The 17,143-nt window shown below is 34.5% G+C and overlaps 1 protein-coding gene across 1 annotated transcript in view; it reads left to right on the top strand.

The window, feature by feature from the left end:
* Positions 1–17,143, top strand: part of LOC143249917 (potassium/sodium hyperpolarization-activated cyclic nucleotide-gated channel 2-like) — a 158,038-nt gene that overhangs the window by 124,049 nt on the left and 16,846 nt on the right. The window contains exons 5-7 of the mRNA XM_076500527.1: positions 401–550; positions 6,469–6,687; positions 16,048–16,194. Of these exons, the coding sequence (XP_076356642.1) occupies positions 401–550; positions 6,469–6,687; positions 16,048–16,194 (516 nt within the window). The remainder of the gene's footprint in view (positions 1–400; positions 551–6,468; positions 6,688–16,047; positions 16,195–17,143) is intronic.

The raw sequence follows: 17,143 nt of genomic DNA, 5'->3' as shown, positions 1-17,143 counted from the left end.
AAACTATAAGTTTTCACTGTTGAAAATATATAGTGTAATTGACAATAAAATTGTAATATAACATTATCATCACCTTACATTCTAGGCCTGGTATGACTGGGTGGTTAGGGCACTCGACTCGTAATCCGAAGGTCACGGGTTTGAATCCCCGTCGCACCAAACATGCTCACCCTTTCAGCCGTGGAGACGTTATAATGTGGCAGTCAATCCCACTATTCGTTGGTAAAAGAGTAGCCCAAAAGTTGGTGGTGGGTGGTGATAACTAGCTATCTTCCGTCTGGTCTTACACTGCTAAATTAAGGATGGTTAGTACAGATAGTTTTCGTGAATCTTTGCGCGAAATTCAAAACAAACCAAACCTCATACTCTAAATACTTCAATAGATTATCTTTATTTTCAGTTTCTCAACGTGGCTAATGTGTTCATGAAGATATTCAACTTGATATGTATGATGCTACTGATAGGCCACTGGAGTGGATGTCTCCAGTTCTTAGTTCCTATGCTCCAAGGATATCCTCCCAGTTCATGGGTTGCCATAAATGAGCTCCAGGTAATTTGAACAGTAAATGATTAAACGTTGAAAGGTAAAAAAAAAATCTTTTGCAATCTAAGACAAAAATAGTAGATCGAACAAAAGATAGGTTATGGTACATATAAGTAAGCTAACAAACAGTCAGGTGGTGCTGATATGACCGATATCAGTGTTTAACTGGGTGAGAGCTGGTGCTGATATGACCGATATTAGTGTTTAACTGGGTGAGAGCTGGTGCTGAATTGACTGATGTTAATGTTTAACTGGGTGAGACCTGGTGCAAATTGATCGATATTGGTGTTTAACTGGGTGAGAGCTGGAGCTAAATTGATCGATATTGGTGTTTAACTGGGTGAGAGCTGGAGCTAAATTGATCGATATTAGTGTTTAACTGGGTGAAAGCGGGTGCTGAATTGATCGATATTACTGTTTAACTGGGTGAGAGCTGGTGCTGATATAACCGATAATAGAGTTTAACTGGGTGAGAGCTGAAGCTAAATTGACCGATATTAGTGTTTAACCGGGTGAGAGCTGGAGCTAAATTGACCGATATTAGTGTTTAACTAGGTGAGAGCTGGTGCAGAATTGACCATTATTAGTGGTTAACTGGGTGAGGGCTGGCGATGAATTGACCGATATTAGTGCTTAACTGGGTGATAGCTGGCGATCAATTAACCGATAGGTGAGAGCTGGGGTTAAACTAACCGATATTAGTGTTTAACTGGGTGAGAACTGGTACTGCATTGACTGATATTAGTGTTTAACTAGGTGAGAGCTGGAGCTAAATTGACCGATATTAGTGTTTAACTAGGTGAGAGCTGGTGCAGAATTGACCGATATTAGTGGTTAACTGGGTGAGAGCTGGAGCTAAATTACCGATATTAGTGTTTAACTGGTTGAAAGCTGGTGCTAAATTACCGATATTAGTGTTTAACTGGGTGAGAGCTGGTGCTGAATTGACCGATAATAGTGTTTAACTGGGTGAGAGCTGGGGCTGAATTGATCGATATTAGTGTTTAACTCGGCGAGAGCTGGTGCTGAATTGACCGATATTAGTGTTTAACTGGGTGAGAGCTGGGGCTGAATTGACCGATATTAGTGTTTAACTGGGTGAGAGCTGGTGCTGAATTGACCGACATAAGTATTTAACTGGGTGAGAGGTGGGGCTGAATTGACCGATATTAGTGTTTAACTGGGTGAGAGCTGATGCAGAATTGACCATTATTAGTGGTTAACTGGGTGAGAGTTGGTGCTGAATTGACCGATATTAGTGTTTAACTGGGTGAGAGGTGGGGCTGAATTGACCGATATTAGTGTTTAACTGGGTGAGGGCTGGCGATGAATTGACCGATATTAGTGCTTAACTAGGTGAGAGCTGGGGCTGAACTGACTGATATTAGTGCTTAACTGGGTGAGAGCTGGCGATCAATTAACCGATAAGTGAGAGCTGGGGTTAAACTAACCGATATTAGTGTTTAACTGGGTGAGAACTGGTACTGCATTGACCGATATTAGTGTTTAACTAGGTGAGAGCTGGAGCTAAATTGACCGATATTAGTTTTTAACTAGGTGACAGCTGGTGCAGAGATGACCAATATTAGTGGTTAACTGGGTGAGAGCTGGTGCTAAATTACCGATATTAGTGTTTAACTGGGTGAGAGCTGTGGCAAAACTGACCGATATTAGTGCTTAACTGGGTGAGAGCTGGGGCTGAATTGACCGATATTAGTGTTTAACTGGGTGAGAGCTGGGGCTGAACTGACTGATATTAGTGCTTAACTGGGTGAGAGCTGGCGATCAATTAACCGATAAGTGAGAGCTGGGGTTAAACTAACCGATATTAGTGTTTAACTGGGTGAGAACTGGTACTGCATTGACCGATATTAGTGTTTAACTAGGTGAGAGCTGGAGCTAAATTGACCGATATTAGTTTTTAACTAGGTGACAGCTGGTGCAGAGATGACCAATATTAGTGGTTAACTGGGTGAGAGCTGGTGCTAAATTACCGATATTAGTGTTTAACTGGGTGAGAGCTGGTGCTGAATTGACCGATATTAGTGTTTAACTGGGTGAGAGCTGTGGCAAAACTGACCGATATTAGTGCTTAACTGGGTGAGAGCTGGGGCTGAATTGACCGATATTAGTGTTTAACTGGGTGAGAGCTGATACTGAATTGACCAATATTAGTGTTTAACTGGGTGTGAGCTGGGGCTGAATTGACCGATATTAGTGTTTAACTGGGTGAGAGCTGTGGCAAAACCGACCGATATTAGTGTTTAACTGGGTGAGAGCTAGTGCTAAATTGACCGATATTAATAATTAACTATGTGAGAGGTGGGGCTGAATTGACCGATATTAGTGTTTAACTGGGTGAGAGATGGGATTGAATTGACCGACATAAGTGTTTAACTGGGTAATGGCTGGTGCTGAATTAACCGACATTAGTGTTTAACTGGGTGAGAGCTGGGGCTAAATTGACCGATATTGGTGTTTAACTGGATGAGAGCTTGGGCTGAATTGACCGATATTAATGCTTAACTGTGTGAGAGGTGGGGCTGAATTGAACAACATTAGTGTTTAACAGGATGAGAGATGGGGCTGGATTGACCGATATTAGTGTTTAACTGGGTGAGAGATGGAGCTAAACCCACCGATATTAGTATTTATCTGGATGAAAGCTGCGGCTAAAGTGACCGAAACAACGTTCCAGTTATTTTCCAGAGTTAGAAAAATGTAATTATTGAAAATAAACAGCTTTGGATTCATTGTAATACTAACAACAAACTTAAATCTTCTACGTGGTGTTTCTAACTTTACTTCAAAAGCCAGTTGGTGTTTTTAATGAATAAACGTAAGTTGTAAGTTAGATTATAGCTATATTGTCTACGACACAGCAACCAACTCCTTACCTCTTGCATATAATTAAATACATACAGAATACTTGTTTTAATGTAATAAGGCTAAGTCTTGAGTGAAGTGAAGACCTCTGAGTTCTTCACTATCAACTTTACCTCAATGCTACCTCTGAGAAAAGCAAAGTTCTCTGCTGTTTTGAAGTATATTTGCCTAATTATTAACTGCAGCTTATGTTATATTTGCCTCATTATTAACTGCAGCTTACGTTATATTTGCCTCATTATTAATGCAGCTTATGTTATATTTGCCTTATTATTAACTGCAGCTTATGTTATATTTGCCTCATTATTAACTGCAGCTTATGTTATATTTGCCTCATTATTAATGCAGCTTATGTTATATTTGCCTCATTATTAACTGCAGCTTATGTTATATTTGCCTCATTATTAACTGCAGCTTACGTTATATTTGCCTCATTATTAATGCAGCTTATGTTATATTTGCCTCATTATTAACTGCAGCTTATGTTATATTTGCCTCATTATTAACTGCAGCTTATGTTATATTTGCCTCATTATTAATGCAGCTTATGTTATATTTGCCTCATTATTAACTGCAGCTTATGTTATATTTGCCTCATTATTAACTGCAGCTTATGTTATATTTGCCTCATTATTAATGCAGCTTACGTTATATTTGCCTCATTATTAATGCAGCTTATGTTATATTTGTCTCACTATTAACTGCAGCTTATGTTATATTTGCCTCATTATTAACTGCAGCTTATGTTACATTTGCCTCATTATTAACTGCAGCTTATGTTATATTTCCTTCATTATTAACTGCAGCTTATGTTATATTTGCCTCATTATTAACTGCAGCTTATGTTAATAATAGTTAACACTGAGTTCCCCTTTTCTTACTCAAGTGATTAACATTTATTGTTCATTGACGTTAATTTTTACCAGCTCTTCCTGATTATTTGACTATCTACATTGATGATTTGTTGAATAGTATTTTAAAGCTTAGCGTTTATCCTTCCTGGTTAACATTCATCCATCTTTATTTGTTAGGAACCAAGATTATTCTATTTGTTACTCACCATTATCATCACATCTACAGAATAAATTACACCTTGTTCAAGGTTAGTGATCAAGACTCTACTGTCTGTAGGAGCTGTCACATTGTTACTTACCTTCATCTTCCAACCTACTGAATAAATTACACATTGTTTAAAGTCAGTGATCAAGATTCTACTGTCTGTAGGAGCTGTCACATTGTTACTTACCTTCATCTTCCAACCTACTGCATAAATTACACATTGTTTAAAGTCAGTAATTAACATTCTACTGTCTGTAGGAGCTGTCACATTGTTACTTACCTTCATCTTCCAACCTACTGCATAAATTACACATTGTTTAAAGTCAGTAATTAACAATCTACTGTCTGTAGCAGCTGTAACATTGTTACTTACCTTCATCTTCCAACCTACTGAATAAATTACACATTGTTTAAAGTCAGTGATCAAGATTCTACAGTCTGTAGGAGCTGTCACATTGTTACATACCTTCATCTTCCAACCTACTGAATAAATTACACATTGTTTAAAGTCAGTGATCAAGACTCTACTGTCTGTAGGAGCTGTAACATTGTTACTTACCTTCAACTTCCAACCTACTGAATAAATTACACATTGTTTAAAGCCAGTGATCAAGACTCTACTGTCTGTAGGAGCCCTCACATTGTTACTTACTTTCATCTTCGAACCTACTGAATAAATTACACATTGTTTAAAGTCAGTGATCAAGACTCTACTGTCTGTAGGAGCTGTCACATTGTTACTTACCTTCATCTTCCAATCTACTGACTAAATTACATTGTTTAAAGTCAGTGATCAAGACTCTACTATTTGTAGGAGCTGTCACATTGCTACATACCTTCCCGTTAGAACAGCGTTAAGTATTCGGATTTAGAACGCTAAAGTCAGGGATTCGATTCCTCTCGGTGCGATTCCTCTTGGTGGACACAGAAGATAGCCCGATGTGGCTTTGCTATAGGAAAACATATATACTATTATCTCTGGGTAAAATATCTTGCCTTACATTTCACAAGCCCCCCCGCTAGTACAGCGCTAAGTCTACGGATTTACAATGCTAAAATCAAAGGTTCGATTCCTCTGTGTGCTCACCAGATAGCCTGATGTGGCTTTGCTGTAAAAAAAACACACATACATTTAACAATAATACCACTTGTTTGGTAAACAGATTTAATTTAGGGTGATACACATGTTATTCAGGATACAGACAGGAATGGAATTGAAGACAGGTTACTTTTAGAAAATATTTTTATTAAACGAGAAATCCGAGTTCTAAATGCGACCTCTCGATGTATAGAAATGTCAGTGGGTTGTTCATTAGTTTTCAAGCTCAGAGGGGTACCCGTGCTTTACTTACCACAGGAGTATCAAAATGTAAGTCACTAGACTTACTGGTATAGATTAGGAGGAGATAAGCACTTTTAACAGTTAAGAGTTTATTTCTTATGTGATCTGGTATCTTGAAGATTTTCGTGCTGTGTATAGAGTGGAATAATCGAGTCCTAGTTAAAGTGGAATAATCTAGTCCGAGTTAGAGCCATTACACTTGTTCAGATTCTACGACTTATCTGATTTTCTAACATTGCTGATAATCCTAATAGAATTATTATCTAGTATTCATTGTTTTTTGAACTGTATTCATAAGTGTCGTCTTCAGGGTTACAAAGTTTCAATTCTGATGGACAGAAGTTATTTAATTCGTTGTTTTCCTACGAATAACTTGTTTAGGAAACTGAAATCAGTTCACGTTACCCATTTCACATTGTTAAACGCTGGAGAAATTCAGTAATGAATATTTTTATTTTGAAATGACAGTTAACATAGAAGTCAAAACGTCTTTAAAAGGAAACAGTATTTCTGAGATCAAGTGATATTTGTTGTGGTTGGTTAGTTATTTGTATTGTCATTAAAATGCGGATTGTTCTTAGCAATAGCGTAAACAAGATTAAAGTTTTTTTTTATCTGTTATGCCATTTTCTTTCAGGGCGTATTTTGGTTCGAACAGTATTCATGGGCCTTATTCAAAGCCATGTCTCACATGCTTTGTATTGGCTATGGCCGATTCCCACCACAAAATCTAACGGATATGTGGCTAACCCTACTAAGCATGATTAGTGGCGCCACCTGCTATGCACTCTTTCTTGGTCATACTACAAATCTTATTCAGACTTTAGATTCGTCTAGACGTCAATACAGGGAAAAGGTAAGTACCATTGTAATCTGGTTTTATTTATTTAAGAATTTTTTTCTCTGTTTTGTGTTGTTTCTGAAATAACTAATAATATCTTTTTTTAGTTCAGAAAATTTTGAAGGCTACCAAATATTTAATACTTAATAACTAATAGCATTAATTTTGCTTCTTTTGATTGCAATAAATGGTAAAACAGAAAGAAAAAATGAAAATTGTTATTATTAGGAGAACGACAAATATTTACCCTGGATCCAGAAGACCAAAGAAACGATGTAATGCTAAAACTGTCAGCTGCCAATCAAAGAGTTGTGTAACAACTCGCTCTCGATATAATTAGTGAAACATATGCTTCAAGTATGAAAAGCCTCTTTTGCAAGTTGCTTCTAGAGTTAAATATTTTATTAATATAAAAATAGCAGACTGTTTGGAATGAAACAGTGAAAAACAATTAAAACAAATAAATTCTGACTCACGGTCCAATTATTTATTTTTTTCACCAAAAGCTTCAAAAATGATCAACAAGATATTTAATTTTAGTTATATATATATATAACCATTGGGGAAACGTATGTAACAGCACAAATAACTGATTATATAGCTTTGTGATTCATAATAAATAAAATATGTCCCCTTACACTTATATATATATATAAATATGTATGTAAATATTAATACTACTGTACTTACGTTCTTCAGAACTACAAACAACGATAACAAAGTCATGGGCCCGGTATGACCAGATGAGTTAAGGCGTTTGACTCGTAATCCGAGGGTTATGGGTTCGAATCCACGTCACATTAAACATGCCAACCCTTTCAGCCGTGGGGGCGTTATAATGTGACAGTCAATCTCGATATTCGTTGGTAAAAAAGTAGTCCAAGACTTGGCGGTGGGTGGTAATGACTAGATGCCTTCCCTCTAGTCTTAAATTGCTAAGTTAGAGACGGCTAGCACAGATAGTTCTCGTGTAGCTTTGCGCGAAATTTAAACGAAATTTAAAACAAACAAAGTCTTCAGAAAAGCGTGGGAAATATATGACTACAATTTACATGACTTCTTTAGATCTACATTACAATTCCCTTTATGTGACTACAATTAACATGACTTCTTTAGATCTACATAACAATTCCCTTTATATGACTATAATTAACATGACGTCTTTAGATCTACATAACAATTCCCTTTATGTGACTATAATTAACATGACTTCTTTAGATCTACATAACAATTCCCTTTATGTGACTATAATTAACATCACTTCTTTAGATCTACATAACAATTCTCTTTATATGACTATAATTCACATGACTTCTTTAAATCTACATAATAATTCCCTTTATATGACTATAATTAACAAAACGTCTTTAGATCAACATGACAATTCCCTTCATATGACTATAATTAACATGACTTCTTTAGATCTACATAACAATTCCCTTTTTATGATTATAATTAACATGACTTCTTTAGATCTACATAGAAATTCCCTTTATATGACTGTAATTAACATGACTTCTTTAGATCTACATAACAATTCCCTTTATGTGACTATAATTAACATGACGTCTTTAGATCTACATAACAATTCCCTTTATGTGACTATAATTAACATGACGTCTTTAGATCCACATAACAATTCCCTTTATGTGGCTATAATTAACATGACTTCTTTAGATCTACATAACAATTCCTTTTATGTGGCTATAATTAACATGACTTCTTTAGATCTACATAACAATTCCCTTTTTATGACTATAATTAACATGACTTCTTTAGATCTACATAACAATTCCCTTTATGTGACTATAATTAACATGACATCTTTATATCTACATAACAATTCCCTTTATGTGACTATAAATAACATGACTTCTTTAGATCTACATAACAATTCCCTTTATGTAAGTATAATTAACATGACTTCTTTAGATCTACATAACAATTCCCTTTATATGACTATAATTAACATGACTTCTTTAGATCTACATAACAATTCCCTTTATATGACTATAATTAACATGACTTCTTTAGATCTACATAACAATTCCCTTTATATGACTATAATTAACATGATTTCTTTAGATCTACATTACAATTCCCTTTATATGACTATAATTAATATGACTTTTTTAGATCTACATAACAATTCCCTTTATATGACTATAATTAACATGATTTCTTTAGATCTACATAACAATTCCCTTTATGTGACTTTAATTAACATGACGTCTTTAGATCTACATAACAATTCCTTTTATGTGACTATAATTAACATGGCTTCTTTAGATCTACATAACAATTCCTTTTATGTGACTATAATTAACATGACTTCTTTAGATCTACATAATAATTATCTTTATATGAGTTTTATTAACATGACGTCTTTAGATCTACATAAGAATTCCCTTTATGTGACTATATTTAACATGACTTCTTTACATCTACATAACAATTACCTTTATATGACTATAATTAACATGACTTGTTTAGATCTAGATAACAATTCTCTTTATACTGCATTGTTAAATTAAATAGACCAATAATGGCTTTGGATGTGCTTTGTGTTAAAGGCTGCTTACGTTTACATAGTTATAAATAAATAATTGATATATATATTCTCGTGTTATATCTTCACGTATTAACAGATATAACAACAGTGATATAGTCAGAGCACAGAATATGTTATGGATATCAAAAACATATTGGAACTAGATGTACTTCAACAAGGTCTCTGAAATATATATATGTAAAAACGGCTGGTTTGGGTTTAGAAAATTTTCATTGAGGAGCGAACATTTTCTAAACCCATACCAGCCGTTTTTACATATATTTCCCTACAGTGAGTTTTGTCGTTATCACTGAGGATCTCCGAAGGTTCTCTGTTGCTAGAATCAATTAACAAATTATGTTATTTCTTGCTTTTGAAGTTTATATGTAATGCTGTGTTGTATCCTACAAAGTGCACAATTCTCTCATGATTGATAACATGCGCACGTTTTCCTAGCATCGAAACAGTACAAGTTGAAACGTTAAGCGTCCCTTATGTGACATAATTTTAGTTTCTTCTGACCGATTCACAGATAGCGCACTGTTGTATAATGGTGCGAATGGTTAAAACTGGTAACTGGACAACCCTAATTTCTAGTCTGTGTCTTCGATATCAATTATGGACTCATTTTCCAAGTTTCCTCTGAACATATCAGTGATATAGTGTGATACAGTTGTCACAGTGAAGGAAACTAGAAAAGCAATACTTTTTTCTACAGTATCAAGTTGTGGGTTTGTTGGAATTCTGAATGATGTTTACTTAAGGCCAGAACAGAAAAGCAGGAAGTTTTAAAAATACATTTCAGAATATTTTTGTATAACCGAATAGTTCTAATGTGAATGGATTTATCGGTGGGAATTATAATTGTATTTTTAATCTTGTTACAACATCAAACGTTTAATCAGACGTTACACGTATCTAACTAAATAATTAATGTTCCACCACTTCTATAGTTAAAATATTCAAGAGATTACCGGTGGGAAAACATTACCTTATTGAAAGAACCATGATAAATAATAACAAGAAAACTTTTAATATTAGGAACCTGAACTGTCTTATGTAATTTATGTATATAACTGCACGTATGGAGTGTTTCCAGTTTTCTTGTTTTGAAAGAACGTTTAGGAGCCTAATAATGAAATGCTGTTTGCAAGATAAAATATGTAAATCAGATTTGTGGAATGAACACAAAACACCAAATAATTAACGTTAAATATCAAAAACTTGTTTAGTTATTTGTACCTTCAAGGTAAATTGTTAGATTGATTAAATGCACAATATTATTGAAAACTGCAAATCCATTCGACACAGTAATTTCAGAGATAGGAACTGAAATTATACCACTTTGGGGTACGAAAATAATGTCCAAACTCATGTGTCACCAAGTTGTTTAATGATTTGAATGAAATTTGCCCAATTAGTGACCTGAGAAATAATCCAAAGTATTAAACAAAAAGCTCTATAGTGATTTTAAAATCGACTGCCTTTATCTGATTAGCACTTTTAATAATTCGATTAATCAATATCCTTCGAACTTGAAAGAAGAAGGAAATCTATATGGAAAGTGTTATAAACCTGATAAAAAGAGATAATATTTATTTCTCATCGCACAGAGGGTTGAGTGTGTTATACTAAAACAATTATAAAATTCAGATTAGCAAGTCATGTGACAAACAAAGTCCATCGCTATAAAGTTGCGGTGTAACTTACATTTATCAGAAGCATATTTTGATATTATTTGAGATTCATAGATAAGGCAATATAATCGAAAATTGATCCTTTTTTTGAAAGGATATCTAACAGCTCTTTCCTTTGCAAAATGTTCAAAACTAAGATGTTATTGATGTGTTCAGATCGGCAATTTACATTTTTCCAGATGGGATATCTCTTGTAATTTTTTGGCATTGGAAAATAAAAGAAGTATGGATCAATCTGGGACATCTGAACCATCCTGAATGGGACTTGCAACAGGCTGTACCTTAGCTGTAGTAGGTTTGTTTCTTTGTTGAATCTTCCACATAGCTATTCTAATGCTATGTGCACTAGTTGTCCGAAATTATTAAATGACAGACTAGAAAGAAGACAAGTAGCCAACCTTACTTACCGTCAGCTCTTGAGATAGTCATTAAAAACTAAAATTGGGATTGATGGCTACATAATAACTCTTCGCAGTTAAAACAGAGGTGCTTGTTCGGTGAGAACTGGCTTAGATCCCGCAATCAATAAAATGAGATTAGTTCTAGTAACCAAAGTACGATATTTTGTAAAAAAGACGTGAATCTACGTGAATAAAGGTTAGTGACAAAGGCCGTATGCATGCCCCAAGCAAAAGTACGGAACATAATACAAAATAATCTTCAACTATAAATATGGCAGATGTGATGTGTACATCATTCGCTACCTAAAGCTTCTGTAGAACAAAATATGTATTTATTTATGCTTTTCTACACGAAGACAAACCGATCAAGTCATTAAACACAGCATTTACAGATTTCTGGGTGTGATTACCCTGTTAGGACAAGCACAAGAAAGCCACTATTATTGTATGCTAAATGACTTATAGGAAACATGTAATGAAGAGGTGTGTGCTTTGAAAATCATAGACTTATGACAAAGTTGTTTTCAATGGAAACAGAGCTGCAGGGTTTTGTCGAGAGCATGATCGGACCTGGTGACAAGAACTGTAACGACATGGTGAGGCTCTAAAATCGTTTCAGTTTGACATACTAAACCTCTATGAAAGGGCAAAAAATATCGGCAAATGTAAGAAGGCTCATCCTACCATATTAGAGGGATTATTTAGTTGTAAGCCGTCTTGTTTTCTGTAATCTGAACCTCTACAGTGAAGCTGACACCTAGCCCTGCAACAAGAGACATGATATGAAGTACAGGATAATAACAGTTAGTGACTTTTGTAAGGCGTTCCTACAAAAATAAGTACAATACAGTTGATAATGAATTCCAGGTTGTCGTATGTGTCACGGTTGCTTGTATGGTTTATGATTAACCTTTAAACGGCCATCATTAACTGATGCTGCTACCTACAACATTCCCGCTGTTTAAGGGTTAAAGAAGACATGTGGCTTATATAATCGTTGCACGTCTTTGTTACGAATGCAATATATTTAGCGTATTGTTATTGTTTTGAATTACGTACAAAGCTACAGCTACACAATGGACTATCTGTGTTCTGCTCTGTACGGGTATCGAAACCGGGTTTTAGCGTTGCAAATCCGCAGACATACCGCTATGCCTCTAGGGGGCAAATTTGGCCTAAGTTAACACACTATTAAGCTGATGAATACTCTTATTTTTTCGTACTCGGCGCATATATATTTGTAATGGTTTAAAGCACGAGTAATTATAATGATCAGTTAGACCAAAGAAAATAAAGAGGCATCATATTAAGCACCTTATGTTTAATTAATAAGCTGAGTATAATAATGAGAATGCAGCTGTTCCTCACGTGCTTACTAAACATATTAAACCATATCGATGTGGTAATGATCCAAAACCAAGAAAAGTTAATCTGTCTGTCTGTGAACGCATCTCTTCCTAAACAATTGAACAATCTAGGCCGAACTTGGCATGCTACTTTAGTAGCCTAAAAGCATTTTGAAATTCGTATAAACCTTTCACATTTATTGAAAAATAAAAATATTTCACTGCAGTACTTGTTGTAAATAGTTGAGTTTGAACAAAATTCACACCACGACAAAATTCTAAAATTCAAAGACTATAAATAAAATTATCAGCATTTGGATTGTTCACTAATAACCAAAACATACAACAATAAATCATCCAGCTACAAGATTGTTCACTAATAACCAAAACATACAACAATAAATCATCCAGCTACAAGATTGTTCACTAATAACCAAAACATACAACAATAAATCATCCAGCTGCAAGATTGTTCACTAATAACCAAAACATACAGCAATAAATCATCCAGCTACAACATTGTTCACTAATAACCAGAACATACAACAATAAATCATCCAGCCACAAGATTGTTCACTAATAACCAAAACATACAACAATAAATCATCCAGCCACAAGATTGTTCACTAATAACCAAAACATATAACAATAAATCATCCAGCTACAAGATTGTTCACTAATAACCAAAACATACAACAATAAATCATCCAGCTACAAGATTGTTCACTAATAACCAAAACATACAACAATAAATCATCCAGCTACAAGATTGTTCACTAATAACCAAAACATACAGCAATAAATCATCCAGCTACAAGATTGTTCACTAATAACCAAAACATACAACAATAAATCATCCAGCTACAAGATTGTTCACTAACAACCAAAACATACAACAATAAATCATCCAGCTGCAATGAGGATAATAAAGATATTGCTGCTGTTTAAATTTCCCGCTCTTTTCTGATTCACACCATTTAACTTCCGGTTTATACTAGAGTTAGAATAATCTCTTAAGCCTAAATTACAGAAGTGTTTCATAATTATAATATTTTTAGAATATTTCTCTCTCCTTGATATACAATATAGTTTACCATAGAAGCAAAAATTTAAGGTTATTATTAAATTGAATGCATTAAATGTATCAAACTTAGACAGTAGAAATCTTGACCACATCTTTACTGTAAAACTGGCTGCTTTGAACGAGAAGTGACCCAACTGGTTGGCGTTTACTGGAGCAAAGTAACTTGGCTATCTGCTATGACACTTCTTTCAAGTTTCTTGATTGGACTGCTACACTTTTTCACTTCTGATCCATTTGCTCTATCTTGAAACAGTTTTCTTGAATGAACGCTACTGAAAATTCTTGCTGAGATCCAACTCATTTTTAGTCAATTTGTGCGCGTTTTCAAAAGAAAAAAAGACTGAAAAGTGTGGTCTCCTTAAAACAGCCCGCACAGTTTTAAAGTGCATTACAAGAGCTAAAAAAAAAAAAAGCCAATTATGAGCTAAGAGTTCAGTTTTACTTCTAGACTTTTACTGGCTCTATTGAACTCTCACCAAGAGCAGAGATGGGTATGCAGTTTGCTACTCAAAGAATTACTCAAATTACACACCCATTTAATTGGTAAATTAGCCGTGTAAGAATTATTGGCCATCTGGTGCGTGTATTAGGAAACATAGAGAGTAAAAATAAAAGAATGAGATAAAATGTTAAAGACTACAGTCGCTATACTTGTGTTAAAAATGTATCATAACATCAACTTTCAATGGACAATATTATTCAAAGCAATAAAAAAAGAGATACTATTTGCAAGTGGTTCTTGGCTAAAATAGAATAACACGATACAATCGGTAATAGTTTGAATTCTAATTTAAAGTAGTTAAAAGAGTTTTAGTTCTGTGATTTTTTTTTTGCAGTTTACAATTCTGACCACGCTTTTTAGTGCCAAGACTTAGCCCTTCGCCGACTTCGATCTTGCACGCGCATGGAATGTACTTCATTGATATTGTTAAAGCAAGATATTAAAATTTGGGAATTAAAGTAACATTATACATCCAATAATAAATATATTAGTGTAAAGTGTGTTAGTTACTAAATAAATATATTAATTATGTCTACGTTTTCGTTCAGTATCTATTGCTGCATTAAAACATTTGAAAGAAGACTCGAGTGTTATTCATGACTTGCATGTTGCTATAGGTTACAGAAATATTGTTTAAAATTTATACTTTTACAAAACTAGAAGGATTATTGGTTTTATTGAACATTCAATACACGTGAATTATACTAGAATTCTGTTAAAGAAACCTGTTTACAAAATGCTCTATACTTTTACTACCTAGGCCTGGCATGGCTAAGCGCGTAAGGCGTGCGACTCGTAATCCGAGGGTCGCGGGTTCGCGCCCGCGTCGCGCAAAACATGCTCGCCCTCCCAGCCGTGGGGGCGTTATAATGTGACGGTCAATCCCACTATTCGTTGGTACAAGAGTAGCCCAAGAGTTGGCGGTGGGTGGTGATGACTAGCTGCCTTCCCTCTAGTCTTACACTGCTAAATTAGGGACGGCTAGCACAGATAGCCCTCGAGTAGCTTTGTGCGAAATTCCAAAACAAACAAACAAACAAAACTTTTACTACCAGAAAGTTATTATAAACTGCTCATTTTAAATGTATTTTAGCTTGTAACAGTAGATGCTTTGTTATTTTTACCAGAAAGTTGGTAAGAATTCTATCACTGATGTTTTGTAATTGGAACTCTGTCTAAGTTTTTATATATTACTGCAACTTAACAGAAGATTCTTATGTTGCACTGTTACTATAAGGTTATCTTCTATTACTTCTGATAACCTGATAAGATATTACTTCTAGAAGGTTCTTATGATGTATTGCTAACAGGAAGTTGTGAACGATTACTGCTATTTAGAAACTATTATGGATAATACTTCTAGGAGGTTCGTATGATGGCAATGCTAACAGGAAGTTGTTACCAATTACTGTTAATTGGAAACTATGATTGAAACTATTCTAGAAGGCTCTTAGGATGCACTGTTACCAGGATGCTGCCTAGAGACTGTTGCAACAATGGTTGTTTCTAAAAGCTTGTAATGTTGTACTGTTGCTGTAAGTTTACAGAAGTTTATTGTTACTATGTAATCACCGTGTACTGATTCTGTCTTTAGGCTATTACAGGAATGTTTGTTTTTTTTGTAAGATATGCTGCCCTTAAACACTTTACACATTCAAATTTAAAGTATAAATTTCACTTTCGTACGCTAGAAAAATTAAATCTGAACATAATTTGTGTGTAAACTATTGTAACGTCTTAAAACAAATTTCATATCTGGGAGTTTCCGTAAAAGTCTTTTTTTATTGTTCTCAGGTGAAACAGGTCGAAGAATATATGGCTTACCGTAAGTTGCCTCGCGACTTACGACAACGTATTACTGACTATTTTGAACATCGATATCAAGGCAAATATTACGACGAAGAAGCAATTCTCGGTGAGCTCTCAGAGAGATTACGTGAGGTGAGTTGATTTAACACAGTCCATAATCGTAACCAGAAAAGGAATACCTTTGTTTTAAGATTCAGCGGCCAAGTTCAGTAATAGCGCCACCTTGGTATATGAATTATTTTGTAATAAGTGTCCCTTTTTTTGTAAATAAAAAAATTCCATCTAATCAGTTACATAATCTTCATAGACAATAGTATTGAGTAAGTCGAAAAACTTTATTTCATTCAGCAATAGAGTAGTACATTATTTTGATTGGTCATTTAGTCTGAGTTGTCCTTCGGTGGGTCAACTGGTATGGGATAAGTAACGAAACGTTCAGAAACGTCGGCATCTTTCGTTTTGTTGATTTAGGTTTGTGTGGCTATTGTAAATAAATTATGTTTGTGATGTTAATTTACATTATTAAATATTTGTTTATATGAACTTGGAATTCCGTTTGCTCACAAATGAGCATATTTGCTGTTCTGAGCGCTGTATTCAACTTTTACCTTTCACAAATTTGTGAGAAGTTAAGTACTCTGTTATTTGTTGTTTAAATATTCATCCACGTCAATATTTGCCTTTAACATTGGTTGCACATTTTGATCTTTCAAATATAAATCGAGTTTTGTCAATTAAATCATTTATTTACCTAAAATCGAAAAATTTGAACATACTTGTTAAAGAAAATTTTTGAGCATACTTTTATATTTAATTCGCACCCTCGTAAAATAATAGTAAATTTAATGACTTGCGACACTAAAACAAAATAGTTTAATTCCTCGTAGTGACCAGAGAAGATAACCAAATGTGGCTTCGCTCTAAAACAAACAAACAAAATATTTAATTCGAAACACACCTGGAAAAAAATTGCTATGTAGTCAGCGTAACATCTGGGATTCTGATATCAAACCATCCCAGTTAGACCTAGATTTTTAGTCATTTCTATGAGCTTGAATTGTGTTTTCGCTAAATACACCAA

The sequence above is a fragment of the Tachypleus tridentatus genome, chromosome 4 (genome assembly GCF_004210375.1).
Source record: "Tachypleus tridentatus isolate NWPU-2018 chromosome 4, ASM421037v1, whole genome shotgun sequence".
Taxonomy (NCBI): domain Eukaryota; kingdom Metazoa; phylum Arthropoda; class Merostomata; order Xiphosura; family Limulidae; genus Tachypleus; species Tachypleus tridentatus.
This window is presented reverse-complemented; position numbering and strand designations above follow the sequence as displayed.